At 42.0% G+C, this 15,958-nt stretch overlaps 2 protein-coding genes across 3 annotated transcripts in view; both read right to left on the reverse strand.

The window, feature by feature from the left end:
• Positions 1–177: 177 nt before the first annotated feature.
• LOC126982697 (syntaxin-16-like) lies at positions 178–6,383 on the reverse strand. The gene is made up of 6 exons (XM_050834983.1): positions 5,792–6,383; positions 4,030–4,275; positions 3,331–3,487; positions 2,097–2,217; positions 1,413–1,557; positions 178–1,077 (listed from the first exon to the last, which is right to left on the reverse strand). Exons 1-6 carry the CDS (start codon positions 5,873–5,875, stop codon positions 895–897), a joined length of 936 nt encoding a protein of 311 aa, XP_050690940.1. The 5' UTR covers positions 5,876–6,383; the 3' UTR covers positions 178–894.
• Positions 6,384–9,087: 2,704 nt separating this feature from the next.
• LOC126982701 (akirin-2-like) overlaps positions 9,088–15,958 on the reverse strand; it is a 7,062-nt gene continuing 191 nt past the window's right edge. The window contains exons 1-5 of one of the 2 annotated variants that reach the window (XM_050834985.1): positions 15,911–15,930; positions 13,319–13,522; positions 12,544–12,794; positions 11,940–12,102; positions 9,088–11,105 (exon numbers count right to left, since the gene is read on the reverse strand). In XM_050834985.1, coding sequence (XP_050690942.1) covers positions 11,095–11,105; positions 11,940–12,102; positions 12,544–12,794; positions 13,319–13,508 — 615 coding nt within the window. In that variant the 5' untranslated portion in view covers positions 13,509–13,522; positions 15,911–15,930 and the 3' untranslated portion in view covers positions 9,088–11,094. Of the gene's footprint in view, positions 11,106–11,939; positions 12,103–12,543; positions 12,795–13,318; positions 13,523–15,910; positions 15,931–15,958 lie in introns of those variants that run through there. The other variant, XM_050834984.1, reaches the window with a different exon arrangement.

Here is a 15,958-nt window from a genome sequence, read left to right on the forward strand (position 1 = left end):
TATGGGGGATGAAAGGCTATACAGAAGGTTTTTTAATAGGCTATGGTGGTTTTCATACTTTTTTTTATCTTTTCTAATCTTTTTTTCTCCTTTTCCTCATTGTAGTGGGATTTTTTTTACTTTCCTTAATCTTTCTTTTTCATTTTGCTGGGAATTCTCTTGTATAATTTTCTTTAAGTCTTTGGTATGTCTCCTGGATAAGAAAAAACACCTGTCTAACTCTCTCCCTTGCAGACAAAAACACATACTCAAATAGGTTAACCTCCCTTTCAGCTACTCTTTACTTTTGTCTTTTATGGGAGCGGCGAGTAGCAGGCTTTTTATATATTTTTTGCACTCTTTTCATTGCCCTTGAACCGTTTTCTTTGACGTAAAAAAAACCCCTCAAGGTCAGGGTGGGGTCGCCTTTACCCTGTGGACACCAGCGCAGATTATTATGTGATGTATAGCAATAGTAGAAGCATGATACATACTGACACTCCTCCTCCTCTAATGCCTTGATATACTGTTTCTTATAGTGAGGAGGATTATGAGGAAGATGATATATTTGCATGGCTATACAGTATACACACACACACACACACATACACTTTTTCTCCTCCTCCTCCTCCTCCTCCTCTTCTTCCTCTTTCCCCTCCTCCTCCTTCCTTTATTAATATGATAAGGAGGAAGAATGTGATAATTATGATATATTTACACATATCTCCTCCTCCTCCTATTCCTCTTTTTCTCCTTCTTCTTCCTCCTTCTTCTCTTCTTCACATACATAGACACACAACTCCTCCTCCTCCTCCTCCTCCTCTTCTTCTGCACATACACACAGTCCTCTTCCTCCTCCTCCTCCTCTTCTTCCACACACACACTCACACACTCCTCCTTCTCCTCCTTTCCCTACTACATTTTGACGATGACGAGGAGGAAGATGAGGATGATGATGGTGGCCCCAAGCCCGAGGATGCACTTTATGTTCCTATTCTTGCGGTGGTAGTGGTCCGCCCTCTTGAGCTGCCGCGCCCCCTCCTCCACCTTGATGGCCGAGTGCTCCACGTTGAAGTCGATGCGGTCGAGAATGGTGCCCTGGAGAGAGAGGGAAGATAAGGAACACATATCCATTTATTAATCATCCATGTATTATTATTAACCCCTTGCAGACCTCCTACAGTCAGACCTCACCAAGCTACAGGAATGGAACAAAAAGTGGCTGCTACAATTCAATGAAGGAAAATGTAAAGTCCTGCATCTTGGGAGGGGATATCCAGCACACCAATACCACATGGGAAATACTCTACTATCCATCACAGAAGCAGAGAAAGACCTGGGACTGTATGTTACCAGACTACCAGTGAAGGCAAAATCCGTGGCAATCGCAGCGGACGGGTTAATTCCTTCCCCTGATGCCTCTGTGCCCTCACCTGCTCTGACACCAGGTGCGCCACATCCTTGAAGAGCTGGTTGAGCTGCACCGTGGACTGGAGGATGTGCTGCACCGCCCGGTCGTTCTCCTGCACCATCTGTGTGTTGTCCTCCAGGAACAACATCTGCTCCTGTGTCCACGCCCTGCAACACACACGCACGTCAACACACAATGGAAATACAATGTTATAAAGAAGGTAGAAAGATAAATGGGAAAATGTTTAATAGGAAGAGAAATGATGCAGTACAAAGCAGGGAGTGAGGGAAAGTTAGAAAGAGGAATTGAAGACTGGTAGGAAGAGAAATTATGCAGTACAAAGCAGGGAGTGAGGGAAAGTTAGAAAGAGGAATTGAAGACTGGTAGGAAGAGAAGTTATGCAGTACAAAGCAGGGAGTGAGGGAAAGTTAGAAAGAGGAATTGAAGACTGGAAGGAAGAGAAATTATGCAGTACAAAGCAGGGATGAAGGGAAGCTGAAAAAGATGAATGGAAGATTGTCAAGTAGGAAGATAAATTATACAGTACAGAGCAGGGAGTGAGGGAGAATTAGTAAGATGAATAATAGGCTGTCCAGTAGGAAGAAAAATAATATAGTCCTAAGAGGAATAATACCGATAATATTAAAAAAAATCTTATAACACTACCACCACCGCCACCGCCACCACCAACAACAACAGGACTCACTGGCTCTGGCTGGACATGCTGGAGCCACCACCGACGCCACCCTCAAAGGTCCCATAGTCGCTGTCGTAGTCGCCGCCGCCCTCGTGCACAAAGGAACTGCTCTTCTTAAAGTTGTTCATGGCTGCAAGGAAGAAGGAAGAGAAAGGTCAGCTGTTGTGAAGGTCAGGTGTTGTGAAGGTTTGTTGTTCCTAAGGTTGTGTCAGGCCTATTTCAGTATAGCAGACCCTCCATTTAGCAAGTTTCTTTTTAACCCGGTAGCAGCGGGGATCATGTTTCTTAATGGTCCCTCCAAGCGAGAAAAATGAGAAAAAATCATCCCTTACACAAACCATTTCATAATATATATCAAAGCATTTGTGATCAGATTATGTATCATCTGTTTTGGGGGTTTATATCATGGGACAAATTTGGCCCGTTGCTGCTACACGGTAAAGCCACAAATTTGGCTCGTCGCTGCTACACGGTAAAGCCACAAATTTGGCCCGTCGCTGCTACCGGGTTAAACATTTCGGCACCCAAGTACATATATTTGACAAGGCTTTAGTATGGAGTTTGGGGCATTTTCACAGGTAGTTTTATGACCCTGGTGGCAGTTTGACCTTTCTTCTGTACCATGAACCTAGAAAAACACTCATTAGAACCCGACTGAGTTCCTTCTCGGCGTTTGGAAATAGTTGATGTGCTGCGTCTGACAATACCAAGCACAGAATGTTTTGTTTCTGGGCATAATTTGTTGTCTTTTTTTTTTTTTTTTTTTTTTTTTTTACAGCTAAGGAGACAGTTCAAGGGCGTAAAGAAAAATATAAAAAAAAAGCCCGCTACTCACTGCTCCTGAATATTTGAGTATTTGACATTTCCTTAGCTTTCTTCACAGAATTCATCTTCAGACCATATGGCATTCACTTTACAGATGTTGTTCAAAAATTCTACTTTCAGGTAAGGTTTCTAGACTCTGGGCTCGGTACTGTGTTGACATAAAGCACTCCATCTTATTTCATTTTTATGGGCTGGGTTTGCACTGGATATATTTATTCTTCTGCTCTCTCAAGTGTTTTGTTCCTGATCAGTATTTGTTGTCCTACCAGCTGATTATATATATGACACTATCCAAATTTCCTTAACCTACAGACAATACGACATTCATTCAAGACTTGCCGTTCAAAAGAGAAATCCTACTTTTATGCTTTATCAATATTATCATCCTTTTTAAGTCCTGGTCAGCACACAAACTCACATGTGGTGAAGGCGGAGCAGGAGGTCATGAACTCATTCTTCACCTCCTGCAGCGCGAACCCCATGGCGCGCACCACATTCTTGTTGAGCGTCGCCTCCCGCCCTCGCCCGCCGCTGTGCTTGATTTGAATCATGAGCATCTGGCACCTCTCTAGGGTCTGCAAGGAGGAGGGGTGATCATCAGAGTGTAACTTCCTGGCATATTACAACATTATCATCATTTGCAGGCTTTGGGCTAAGTGTTATCTCTACAAAAAGTGCTTCATCTCATTCCTATCCTCATTCTGATTAAATTTTCATTGGGTTGACTGTCAGAGTGTAACTTCCAGGCATATTACAAAACTATCATCATTTGCAGGCTTTGGGCTCAGTGCTATGTCTACAAAAAGTGCTCCATCTCATTCCTATCCTCTTTCTGATTAAATTTTCATTGGGTTGACTGTGAGTGTGTAACTTCCTGGCATATTACACAGGAAGGAAAGGAGAATTGGGTAGGATAGGAAAAGGAAAGGATTTTAAACTATTGGGGTTTTAAGAAGGAATAGGGAACAGTACCTTGGAGGGATGGAAGAATAGGATAAGATAGAAGGAGCAGGACTTTATATTACTAGGATGTTAGGAAGGATTAGGGAACAGTCTGAGAGTAGGGCACAGCACAGGGAAGGAAAGGGGACTTCATACCACCACCACCACCACGCACCCTCCTGATCTCATTGTTGTGCGCCGCCAGCTGCCGCTCCTCCTCCGTGTTGTCGTCCAGGGAGGGCCGCCGCACCAGGTTGCTCTGCAGGGCCGCCAGCCGCTTGGTCTTCTCCCGCAGCGTGAGGATGTTGTACTGCACCTCCTCCACCATGCCCGCCCAGTCCGGGAGGTGCGAGTCCCCCGGCCCACTCACGCCATTTTCCAGCTCCTCACTGTGCACCAGAGAGTCCTGGTCGGAGTAGGCCTGTGAGGGGGCAAGGAGGGTGATAAAGTAAATAGCAATAATAATGATAATATTAAAAAACAATAAAGAGATAATGAGGAATTAATCATACTTACTCCTAGACACACACGCCTATAGACCAGCAGCTACACACTGGAACTACTCACACCAACACATTGCATCCAAAGGAGGAATATCTTTTCTCCTCAAGAGTTGTGAACTTTTAAAAATAACAATGACTGGCATGTTGAAAATCTTAAGAGAAGAGACACCCCGTTGTGAACAATAGCTCCCTTGTCTTTTAAGCAATCGCTAAGTAAGTCGGTAAGCGATGAAAAATAAAAAATAAAAATATTTGAATTATTAACTAGTAACTACCATAAAAAAATATATATCATGCAAGCCCCCTTCCCTCCTAAGTACCTCCTGGCAAGATCTATCAAATTACTCAAGTCCTGAACTCTGTATATATCCCCTCTGCCTTTTCCACTCAGGGTTGGCGCTTACAGAAACAACCCAGTGAGCAGTCGGCCTCTGGAAGTGTGCCAGGTGCTCGTATAGCTGAAGTTGGCATTGACGGACTATGCAAGTAATAGGCCATGATCCACACTCATTCTGCCATTGTAGGAGCTGACCGCCAGCTTAATCGAGTGATGACAACACTGCCACAGAGCAGAGCATACCACACATTTTTTTAAAGATTTAATTTAAAATTAAGTAATCTAACCAAACTTAATCTAGGACTAACCTAACCTGACCTGATGATTAAGTCTGACATAACCTGACCTGTGGTGAGAGAGTGACAATTGGGGTTTGAGTACAAAAAGAAGAAGAACAAGAAAAAGAATAAAATGAAGAAGACCTTACAAGACATCAAAACTGCTGAAACCAATGTACCGTACACATAAGAGGAATATGTTTTCTCCTCCAGAGTTGTGAACACCTGGAAAAAACTGCCAGAAGGGATCATCCACAATGGCATCATAAACACTTCTAAAAATAACTATGACCAGCAGGTTGACAACCTTAAGAGAAGAGGTGGTAATTGTGGAGATTGACTCTGCACCTCCAAAATACGATGTTATGCCTCCATATTATAGTTAAGGGATGAAATACATGTCCCTCAACCATAATATGAAGGCACAAGTACTTAAAAGTAAAGAAAAAGGCCTACTCTCCTTCCCCTAACGATCTTGGGGGACCCGTGGGAAACCGGGGGTTTTGGGTGGGGGAGCATATTTAAACTACTCCAACCGAGCTTTACACAATCTAACCTCTACGGGGGCCCTCGACCCCCTCCTAACCAGGGGGGGCCCAGCCCCCCTAGACCCGCCCCACATGTATGATGCGCTGGTAAAACTAGAGAATACAACAGTATGTGAGACCTTGGAAAGGTTATTATTCTCGTGGGGGCAATATTGGAGGCGCATAGTGAATCTTGATATTTACCAAAGAGGCACCGGGCCCCTTATGAGCACTAGCTCTATTGCCTCTTAAGATATCAGTAAATAAGCGCTGATGCAGGGCTTTGCCTCACCTCGACTCTCTTGTACATGTTCCTCCTCTGGATGGCCTTGTCCCGCATGATCATGAAGATGTGCGTCAGGTTCTTGGTGGCCATGGCGGCGGCTGTCCTGGCCCTTGTGATGGGATGACTTCACCTTCACCACCTCTTCTCTGCACCTCCTGCTTCTTCTTTGTTTGACGTGTACCGGTTCGTAGGTCCCCCTCCTCACTTGTGCGTGCTCATACACTGATTTTCAATGGCATCACACTATTTATCTTTCCTCACGCCACACTGTTGTTCTTCCTCCTCCTCCTCCTTCTCCTCCTCTTCCTCTGCTTCCTCCACCTGTGACCTGTGTGCCGACGGTGTTGAAAAGTCACACACACGTCTTCTGCCCTGACCTGACCTGACCCTCCTTCCTCTCCTTTTGCAGGGTTTTGAGGCTCTGGTCAGGTCATGAAATCCCAGCCTGTAGACCTCTCACTGTAGCCTGCGAGCTCTGGCCTTCCTCCCTACTCCTCCTTCTTCTTCTTCTTATTATTATTATTATTTTTCCTCCTCTTTCCTCTTCCCTCGGGCCGCGGCAGCTGTCAGGTTGTCAACAATTAACACCTGTTGGAAGGAGGGACAGTCTCGCCCACGGACAGTCCCTTTGACCTATGCCCTTTTGACATAACACCATTTTTTTTACTCTCTTTTATCTGTCACACAGTTTATAATTATTTTCTGAGACAGTCTCGTTCCCGGACACCCCTTTTCCCTTTTACATATAACACCATTAGTTCTTCTCTCCTGTCTTTGACCGATGCCCTTTTGACATAACACCATTTTTTTTACTCTCTTTTATCTGTCACAGAGTTTATAATTGTTTTCTGAGACAGTCTCGTTCCCGGACACCCCCTTTCCCTTTTACGATCTATCTATCTATCTATTAGCCTTTCAATTTCTTGCACATCCAATCCATCTCAAACCCATAATAATGAATTTTCGTATATACTATCTAGCCTAACTTTGCCAAAATATATTCCAGATTTTGTTTCCCTATTCCGAGGTTTCTATTCTTCATTACTTTGTATAATATGAGATAAAATAAAGATTGAAGTGTTGGCAAATTTGTTTGAGTCGCCCCTTAAAATAATTTCGCCGGCATATTATTTTATTTATTGTGTATCGTTTAACCCTTCACAGGCCTTTATTAACTCATGAAAACGCTAAAACACAAAACTTTTCAATATTTTACTTACTGTGTATTGTTTAACTCTTCCCAGACCTTTATTAACTCATGAAAACGCTAAAACACATAACTATTCAACAGGGATGGGCAGTTATTGTTTGAGTGACCCCTTGAATTTAAATCGTCTCGCCGGGCATATTAAACTTATTGTGTATTGTTTAACCCTTCCCAGACCTTTATTAACTCATGAAAACGCTAAAACACATAACTATTCAATATTTTACTTATTGTGTATCGTTTAACCCTTCCCAGGCCTTCATTAACTCATGAAAACGCTAAAACACATAACTATTCAACAGGGATGGGCAGTTATTGTTTGAGTGACCCCTTGAATTTAAATCGTCTCGCTGGGCATATTATTTTATTTATTGTGTATCGTTTAACCCATCCCAGGCCTTTATTAACTCATGAAAACGCTAAAACACATAACTATTCAATATTTTACTTATTGTGTATCGTTTAACGCCTTTATTAACTCATGAAAACGCTAAAACACATAACTATTCAATAGGGATGGGCAGTTGTTTGAGTGACCCCTTGAATCATCTCGCCCGGCATAATAAACTTATTATGTATTGTTTAACCCATCCCAGGCCTTTATTAACTCATGAAAACGCTAAAAACACACAACTACAGAGGGATGAGAGAACAGAGAGGTGGTGCAGTGGTTAATTGGGTGTTTTATGGGGATTTAATATACATGGCCTCGCTCGCTCGCCCACGCCCACTATGAAAATTTAATGTCACGTACGAAGTTGATTTATTATACCGATTTTCACTTTACCTTACTATTAGAGGTGTTTTTCACTCGTTTTCTCTCTCTCTCTCTCTCTCTCTCTCTCTCTCTCTCTCTCTCACACACACACACACACACACATTTCATCCATAACTAACATGTATGGTTCACCTGATTATCTCATTATTGTTTAAAGTCAATAACTCATAGGTTTATCTTCATATATGCTGATGTTTTTGTGGTGGTCATAAATTACTTTGAGCTCTTGGGGGAAGTAGAATTTTGAAGGCATCCACTGTACCCCACCCACTGCTATCCAAACCCCTTATGCAAAAGTTAACCAGCCTCTTCAGTTCCTTTCAGCCATCTCAGTAATAAGCTTTGGAGCAGTCTCGCTTTTCCCTACTTACCCAAACCCTGGCAGAATGTATAGATTAATACCACTAGATATGCTCCCTCTATTCTTCAATTTTAGATTATAAAGTTAGTTTGTCTTATTAGTTACTGTTGTATCATCCAGTTTTGGACTGTCATAATGCCTCAAGTCACACTTCCACAAGACAGACAGCACTGAATAAAAGCTGCTACTGGTTTAATCTTTACACTGGTCATGGTGGTGCTTGCAACCTTGTGATTCTGAAGGGGTGAATTCCCCTGCTGGATGCAAAGTTTCCATAGGCAGGGCTGACGTGGAGTTAGGCACAACTTTTGGGGACATGTATGTTGATATCCTGCACCATAAACAGCACATTACTGAAAATGCCAAAAAAAAAAATAAGGATGCTATTATATATATCTTTAACCCGGTAGCTGCAAGGAACATGTATCTTGGCCCCTCTAAGCAAATTAATCCGAAAAAAATCATCCCTCACACAAACCATTTCATAATATATAGTGCCAATGCATTTGTGATCAGTTTATACATCATCTATGTGGGGGGTTTATATCATGGTAAAAATTTGGCCCATTGCTAGTACAAGGTAAAGCCACAAATTTGGCCCATCGCTGTTACCGAGTTAAATGTATAAAGCTTTATAATGATGAAAATTCATGAGATTGTCTTAAAATCTATGGAATGGTATACAAAATGTTAAAGAAAACATACTCTAAGAAATTAATGTACCATAAGCCACACTGAAAAAGTAATATTTCCAAAAATCTCTTCTAAATTTCATGGACTACTTCAAAATAACAAAGGAAAAAAGTAAATACTGTATGAAATGAACATATGAACAGCAATTGGAAAAAAAAAAAATAATAAATAAATAAAATAAATAAATAAAAATCACAGTTCTTGATGCAAAATTGTTGTGCGACTTCTATTATGCTGTGGACACCAGGCAATGAGACAAGCGCTGTATTTTCCCATTAACAAGTATATTTCATGATACAAGTACAGTAAAAAAGTGAGAACAAGAAAATAAATAGTAAACAATTGCTCCTTATATCAGAGTTCATGCAACAATGTCAGTTGAACTAACTTAATAACAGCAAGTAGAAACTATAAAATAAAGGAGACAGGAAAATAAACAATGAAGCCGTGAATACTAAAGTTAAATCTACAAGACCAATGGAGTCAGTCTCTTGTTTTGGGTCCCTTGCCAAGTACACCAAAAGAGTAAACTAGCGTGGAAAGAGGCGTGTGGGTGAGGACAGTGACACACACACACGCGCACACACACACACACACACACACACACACACACAGGGTGGAGGGAGGGAAGGAAGGGAAGGGAGTGAGGGAAAGGAAGGGAGGGAGGGAGGAGGACATGGCTGATTCACAACTATGTCTTCAAGTGTCGAGATTAATAATAATAATAATAATAATAATAATAATAATAATAATAATAATAATAATAATAATAATAATAATAATAATAATCGTAGAAGGAAAATTTATACATATAAGTGGTGAGGAGAAACTAAGCCTCTTGCAATAAGGTAATGTACTTAAACATCAATTTATTTTTATGAAGTCAGTGCGTTTGCAACTGTCGACAGTGTTATATGCGGCACATGGAAACCGGTTTTTATGTGCACAATATGCAAGATAAAGAGAGAGAGAGAGACTGGCACAAGCCTCACAATACCTCATAAAAAAACTTATACTCTACTCTAGATGTAAATTGAAATGATGAACCAATCCGTCACGTCAAGATGCACTGCTACTAACACTGCGGCCTCTCACACGTGCTTTGTGCAGGCACTCACCTCCTGCACCGCCAGATTGACCACAATCTCCTTGGAACCTAACACCTTATTATACCTAAAAGTACACATTACCCACATTAGACACAACACCCATAAGTAAATAATTATACAACAGATCTCTAATAAAACAGCATAGGCGTGATATTGGTTTGTATGGAGTAGTAATAATGGTGGGCCTGCACGGGAGGGCTCCTCGTTATACAAGATACTAATGCAGGAAGACATCACTGGGGTATATCTCCTTCCTAACACAAGTGTCCAAGATAGGAAAACTACATTAAGTAGTAGTAGTTGTAGTAGTAGTAGTAGTAGCAAATCTAAAGTATAGGACTACAAGTTCAGAGAGGCAAGTCAAAAATAAATTTATGCCAAACACAAAAGAGAAAGGAGAAGAACAAAAAGGCAATATGGAGCACTACCCTAAGGTAATATTCACATGAAGGCAATGTGACTGCTGCTGCTGCTGCTGCTGCAGAGGCTGACTGTCTGTCTGTCTGTCTTCCTGTACTAGCTCAACTCTGAACAGGCAATCACAACCTTTCTCGCAGACAGGGCTTTGAGATACCTGAGGTTACTGTCAGGCATATCTAGTTTGCTAAGTTTCACTCTGCAAAGCACCTACTTACAGCAAGAAAAGTGTGAAAGGCAACTGATGGGTTAGAGGGTATGTACACACAACAGTTGAGGAATGCCACACAATATGAGTCAATATGAGCACCACAAGTTAACTTGCGCTTGTCACCAAAGCTGCCACCACTTGGGGTTGCCATTGTTGTCCCTCTTAACTTGCAGAGTTTGCTCCTTTTTTATTGGCTTTTATATTTTATGTTTTAGTGTCTTGAGGCTCTATCTTGGCTATCCCAAGACTAGTGTACTGACATACAGCCTTGCATGATATGGATATAGTGGCGGTTCACACTGTTATCTTACCAAACGCGGCGTCACTTTACAATCACTGACAATATCGAGATGTAGTTTTATATCCATTTCATCTGGCAACCTTTAATTACACTTGCTCCATGAACACTTTTACAGCATGAGTGTGTTCTTATGTACAAAGTTTACACTTTCGGGGATAAACTTTCCCAGCAACTTTTCATTCTTTGTACCTCCGAAGGCACATAGTCCATAGCAAAACAGCAAAGTTCCATCCTAAGAGAGATCTGAAACAAAAAACAGAGGGAGATCAGTCAGGGCTCAGAATAATATTAGCAACTTGCCTAAAACAAAATGGTACACAAACTTGGTCTTGTCCGTCACCCACACTGAGATACGGGATACTAGCGCAAGGCATTCAAATGTTCCTGACAACTCCAAATATATGCCATCTGCCCTCCCAAGCCACAAATTTACCTAACCTCCATTTAAAAACACTTTCATAGTACCTGCACCAACTACACTCTGCTCACTTTAGTCCATCTCCTTCCACTTACCTATCTGAAAACCAGCTCCTGAATATTTCCTTCCAGAACCTGTATCTATTCAGACTGTAACCATTGCTATGAGTTTTTATATCTTTTTTGTACAAGAACCTTACCAACACTGCCTTCCTTAACTCCCTGACTGCGGATTTCCTACAGTCAGACCTCACCAAGCTACAGGAATGGAACAAAAAGTGGCTACTACAATTCAATGAAGAAAAATGTAAAATCCTGCAGCTTGGGAGGGGATATCCTGCATACCAATACCACATGGGAAACACTCCACTATCCACCACAGAGGCAGAGAAAGACATGGGAGTATATGTTACCAGGATACCAGTGAAGGGATATCCAGCATATCAATACCACTTGGGAAACACTCCACTATCCACCACAGAGGCAGAGACTATATGTTACCAGGCTACCAGTGAAAGCCAAATCCATGCCAATCGCAGCAGACGGGTTAATCCCATAAACCCTTGAAAATGCTTTGAGTAGCACTACACAGCCTACATCTTTCCAAAGCATACAAAATAGGCTTCCTCAATATCTCTGTGTTGAGGACAATGTACTCACAGCTGGGAAGGGCTGTTTGGGAGAGTCTCTGCTGTATCTGGTCGGTGGTGAAGCGGACGAAGCAGTCATACTGCTCGGCCAGCTTGGAGGCCAACACCTTGTCATACTCCTCGCGGATGTTCGTCTCTCGCTCACGCAATAGTTGCTCACAGATCAGATTAACCTGTTGGAGGGAGGAGTGTGAGGGAGGAAGCAGAGTAATGCATCAGGGTGAGCTGGATGCTGCACTGTGTTTTGGCTTAGTCACCTTATATTGGCACACACACACACACACACACACACAAAAAAAAAAAAAAAAAAAATAAATAAATAAATAAATAAATAAATAAATAAAAATAAATAAATAAATAAATAAATAAATAAAATAAATATATAAATAAATAATAAAAATAAATAAATAAATAAATAAATAAGGAAAATAAATAAATAAATAAATAAATAAAAACAAATAAATAAAATAAAAACAAGATAAAGAAACTCACAAAAAAAAAAGATAAAAACAAGAGAAAAAGAAACACTCATAAAAAAGGAAATAAATAAAAACAAAAATATATATAAAAAAAATAAAAAATAAAAATCTACTGAGTTACCAGACACTACTGACCTGTCTGAAGGTGAAGAGCGGTTTGTCTTTGCTGACGGAGGACTGGTGGTGGTGGTGCAGCGCTGCCACGCCGCCCCCCGCGCTGGCCGAGGAGGAGGGCGAGGGCAGGGGTGAGGTAGGTGAGGCCGGGGAGGGCGGCGAGGCAGGCGAGTCGTAGCCACCCTCACACTCCATGCTGCGCTCGCCACACTGGAGGATCTTGCGTCGCTTCAGTCTGCGGATCTCCTCCCTCACATTTTGGGCGATTTGTTCTGTGGACAAGGCGGGGAGGAAGGGAGAGAGGGAGAGGGTGAGGTGAGGTTGTGATGTTTCTTATGTTTTATCTCTCTCCCTTACACACACACACACACACACACACACACACACACACAGAGGACATAGTAAAAAGTTGAGGAAGGGAAGATGCTCAAGAGACATAAAGAAATATACCTTCCCACAAAGAAATGTAGAGGTTTGGAACAGACTAAGTGAAGAAATAGTATCGGCGAAGAGTGTGCAGAGCTTCAAGGAAAAGTTGGATAATTATAGATATGGAGACGGGACCACACGAGCGTAAGCCCAGGCCCTGTAAAATTACAACTAGGTAAATACACACACACACACACACACACACACTGAGACAGGGAGGAGAAGGTGAAGGAAAAAAGGAGCAAAAATAAAACTGAAAATAATGACAGGGGAAAAGAAAATGAATAAAGTTGAGGTAAAAAAAAAAAAAAAAAAAAAAGAATGAGAGCAAGCGAGTATCAGGAGTTATGAGTCTTCCCGTACATACCTGGTGTGAGTGTGGGAGTGACCTCGGAGAAGGGCGATTGTGCCTCGGTGTGGCGCGCGGTGGCGGCGGCGGCACTCTGGGGCGACACACACATGGGGACGCAGCGCCGCCGCTTGTGGGGCCGCGGCGTGCAGCTCCCGTGGTGCAGCGGGTCAAACTCCAGCGAGCGTTTAAGGGTCACGCAGGCCATGATTCAATATTACCCTGAGAACGGAGGAAAATAATGATGAGGATGATGAAAATAATAAAAATAATAATAAATATGGCATGCCATGATTTGAATATTGGTAATCTTTCATAACTTGGTACTCTTTCAGATACTCCATTAATTCTGCTAGAGCAGTGACAGCTTAATTTTTTTTTATTCCTCTTTTTCTTGCCAGAGATGCCTTCTTTTAATAAATAAATAAATAAAAAATAAAAATAAATATATAAATAAAGTGTGTATTTCTATTCTCAGACTACCCAGGCATAATTACAGCAATTGCAGGTCCCAAAACTTAGCCTGGGAATCTGAGGGTTGAATGAATCTCTGACTTAAGCTGTCTTACAATGCTGGATGACTTTATTTGAGTTGAAGTTTTGATAGGTTTTTAATTAATCAACTAAGTGGGGAATAGACACCTTATTTTTGAGTCATTATTCCCCAACAGTTTCCTGAATTTCCTCCCCTCATACAAACTCGTAGTTTTGCAGAAGAATACCACATATTAAAAAAATCAAAACACTAAAAGAAAGCATTTGATGACAAAATAAAAACACTGACACAAGTGACAAATTAAACATTAAAGGCAGTGACTGAGTGGTCAACTTGTGAGGGCAGTGACCTGGAAGACTCAGGTTCAAGCCTCACCAGCAAGTACAAGCTAACAATTTTCAGTCATCACCGAGTGACTGAAGGCTACCCACTTGCTGCGCTGGTGACCACCTATCAACCTGGACTCTGGCAAAACTTTCTAGAGAGAAACAAAGATAAGCTCCAGGGGGGCAGCATGAGCCTAGCAGGACATGATGCCTCTATAAAAGACTTGCCTGCACCACTAAGAAGTTGGGGCCAACCAGCAAGCTCCATCATGAAAGCTTATCGAAACTATAGGCTATACGTAAAAAAAGTATAATTCCACCTTTGTGTCTCTACTCAGAATATTTGCGGGTTCAAAGCAGCTCTTGCCGACCATCCTGATGATAATCTGTATAATTTTTGTTAGCCACGGGACATTCTTGCTTTCCGACGGCCCATACCACATGCCGAGTAAATCTAAACTAACTTAACATACCTAACAGGGAAGCTTTGACCCCCACGAACCCCCTTCTACTTTCTGGAAGTCATCTGTCACTGCACTGCATTCAGGGACCAAAACAGAACCCATAGTGTATTACCTTCGCAAGAGTTGGCTACCCTCTCTTCAATATTATCTGACCTTTCAACACCCCCAGGGCATCATGGGGCTCAGGGCCATGTATACTGTACTGGCCAAGCCCCTGAGGATGGCCGTGGCCCCACCACCATGGCTTCTTACCCTGGGGGGCACCGCAGGGCTTTGGAACACGCAAGCTGCATAAATCAGGAAAATTCTGCCTCAAATTCACACAACTCTCACACTGGAACAAACTCTTCCCGAAACTGATAGAGTATAATGTAATGCCTGGAAAAACATTAACGAACGTTCTGCTACAGGGGGCAACTTTTTTTTATAGCGACGCAGGCCATGACTCAATAATAACCTGAGAACGGAGGAAAATAATGACATGGATAATGAAAATAATAATAACAATAAATTTTCCCCAATAAAACTTTTCCCGAAACTGATGTGATGCCCGGAAAAATATTCACGAACGTTCTGCTCAAGGGGCAAATTTTTTTCTAGCAACGCAGGCCATGATTCAATATTAGCCTGAGAACGGAGGAAAATAATGATAAGGATAATGAAAAAGATAAAAATAAAAATAAATATCCCAAAACCGATGTGATGGCTGGAAATTTTTTTCATGAACGTTCTGCTACGAGAGGTGACGTTTTATTAGTGACGAAGCTGAAATCAAATGTTCTTCAGTCTCCCTCCCTCCCTCCCGGACCTGTGAAATTTAAACTTAGCCAAGAAAATGAAGGCTAGTTGAACGAGGCAACCCAATGCCATTCAAGACTTGGGATGGAGAGAACTTGGGAGAGAAAACTTAGGAGAGAAAACTTGGGAGAGAAAACTGTACAAGATAATCCAATGCCGTTCAAGACTTGAGAGGCAGAACTTGAGAGGGGAGGAAAATTTTGGGAGAAGGAAAACTTGGGGGAGAGGAAACTTGGGAGGAAAAACTTGGGAGAGAAAACTTAGCGAGAAAAAACTTGGGAGAAGGAAAACTTGGGAGAGAAAACTTAGGAGGGAGAGGAAACTACCGAGGAAACTGCATAAGAGGGAGGATTATCTTGAGAGGGAGAGAAAACTTGGGAGAAGGAAAACTTGGGAGAGAAAACTCAGGAGAGAAAGCTTGGGAGAGAAAACTGGGGGAGAGGAAACTTAGGAGAGAAAACTTGAGAGAAAAACGTTAAGACACAGGTCCCTGGAGGCAGCCATCGCCCCGCCCGCCATATCTCGCCTCCTGGTCACCGCAGCGCCGCAAAACTCCCGCCGTAGAAAGACCGGA

Source organism: Eriocheir sinensis, chromosome 51 (assembly GCF_024679095.1).
Source record: "Eriocheir sinensis breed Jianghai 21 chromosome 51, ASM2467909v1, whole genome shotgun sequence".
Classification (NCBI taxonomy): Eukaryota; Metazoa; Arthropoda; class Malacostraca; order Decapoda; family Varunidae; genus Eriocheir; species Eriocheir sinensis.

What these genes read in the sequence shown, in the direction of transcription:
- LOC126982697 (XM_050834983.1), bottom strand. Translation starts at nt 5,875, where the DNA reads ATGGCCACCAAGAACCTGACGCACATCTTCATGATCATGCGGGACAAG. An exon ending in ACAACAATGAGATCAGGAGG is followed by an intron (nt 3,488 to 4,029) that starts GTGCGTGGTGGT and finishes TCCTCCTTGCAG; the next exon opens with ACCCTAGAGAGGTGCCAGAT. An exon ending in AGCATGTCCAGCCAGAGCCA is followed by an intron (nt 1,558 to 2,096) that starts GTGAGTCCTGTT and finishes TGTGTGTTGCAG; the next exon opens with GGCGTGGACACAGGAGCAGA.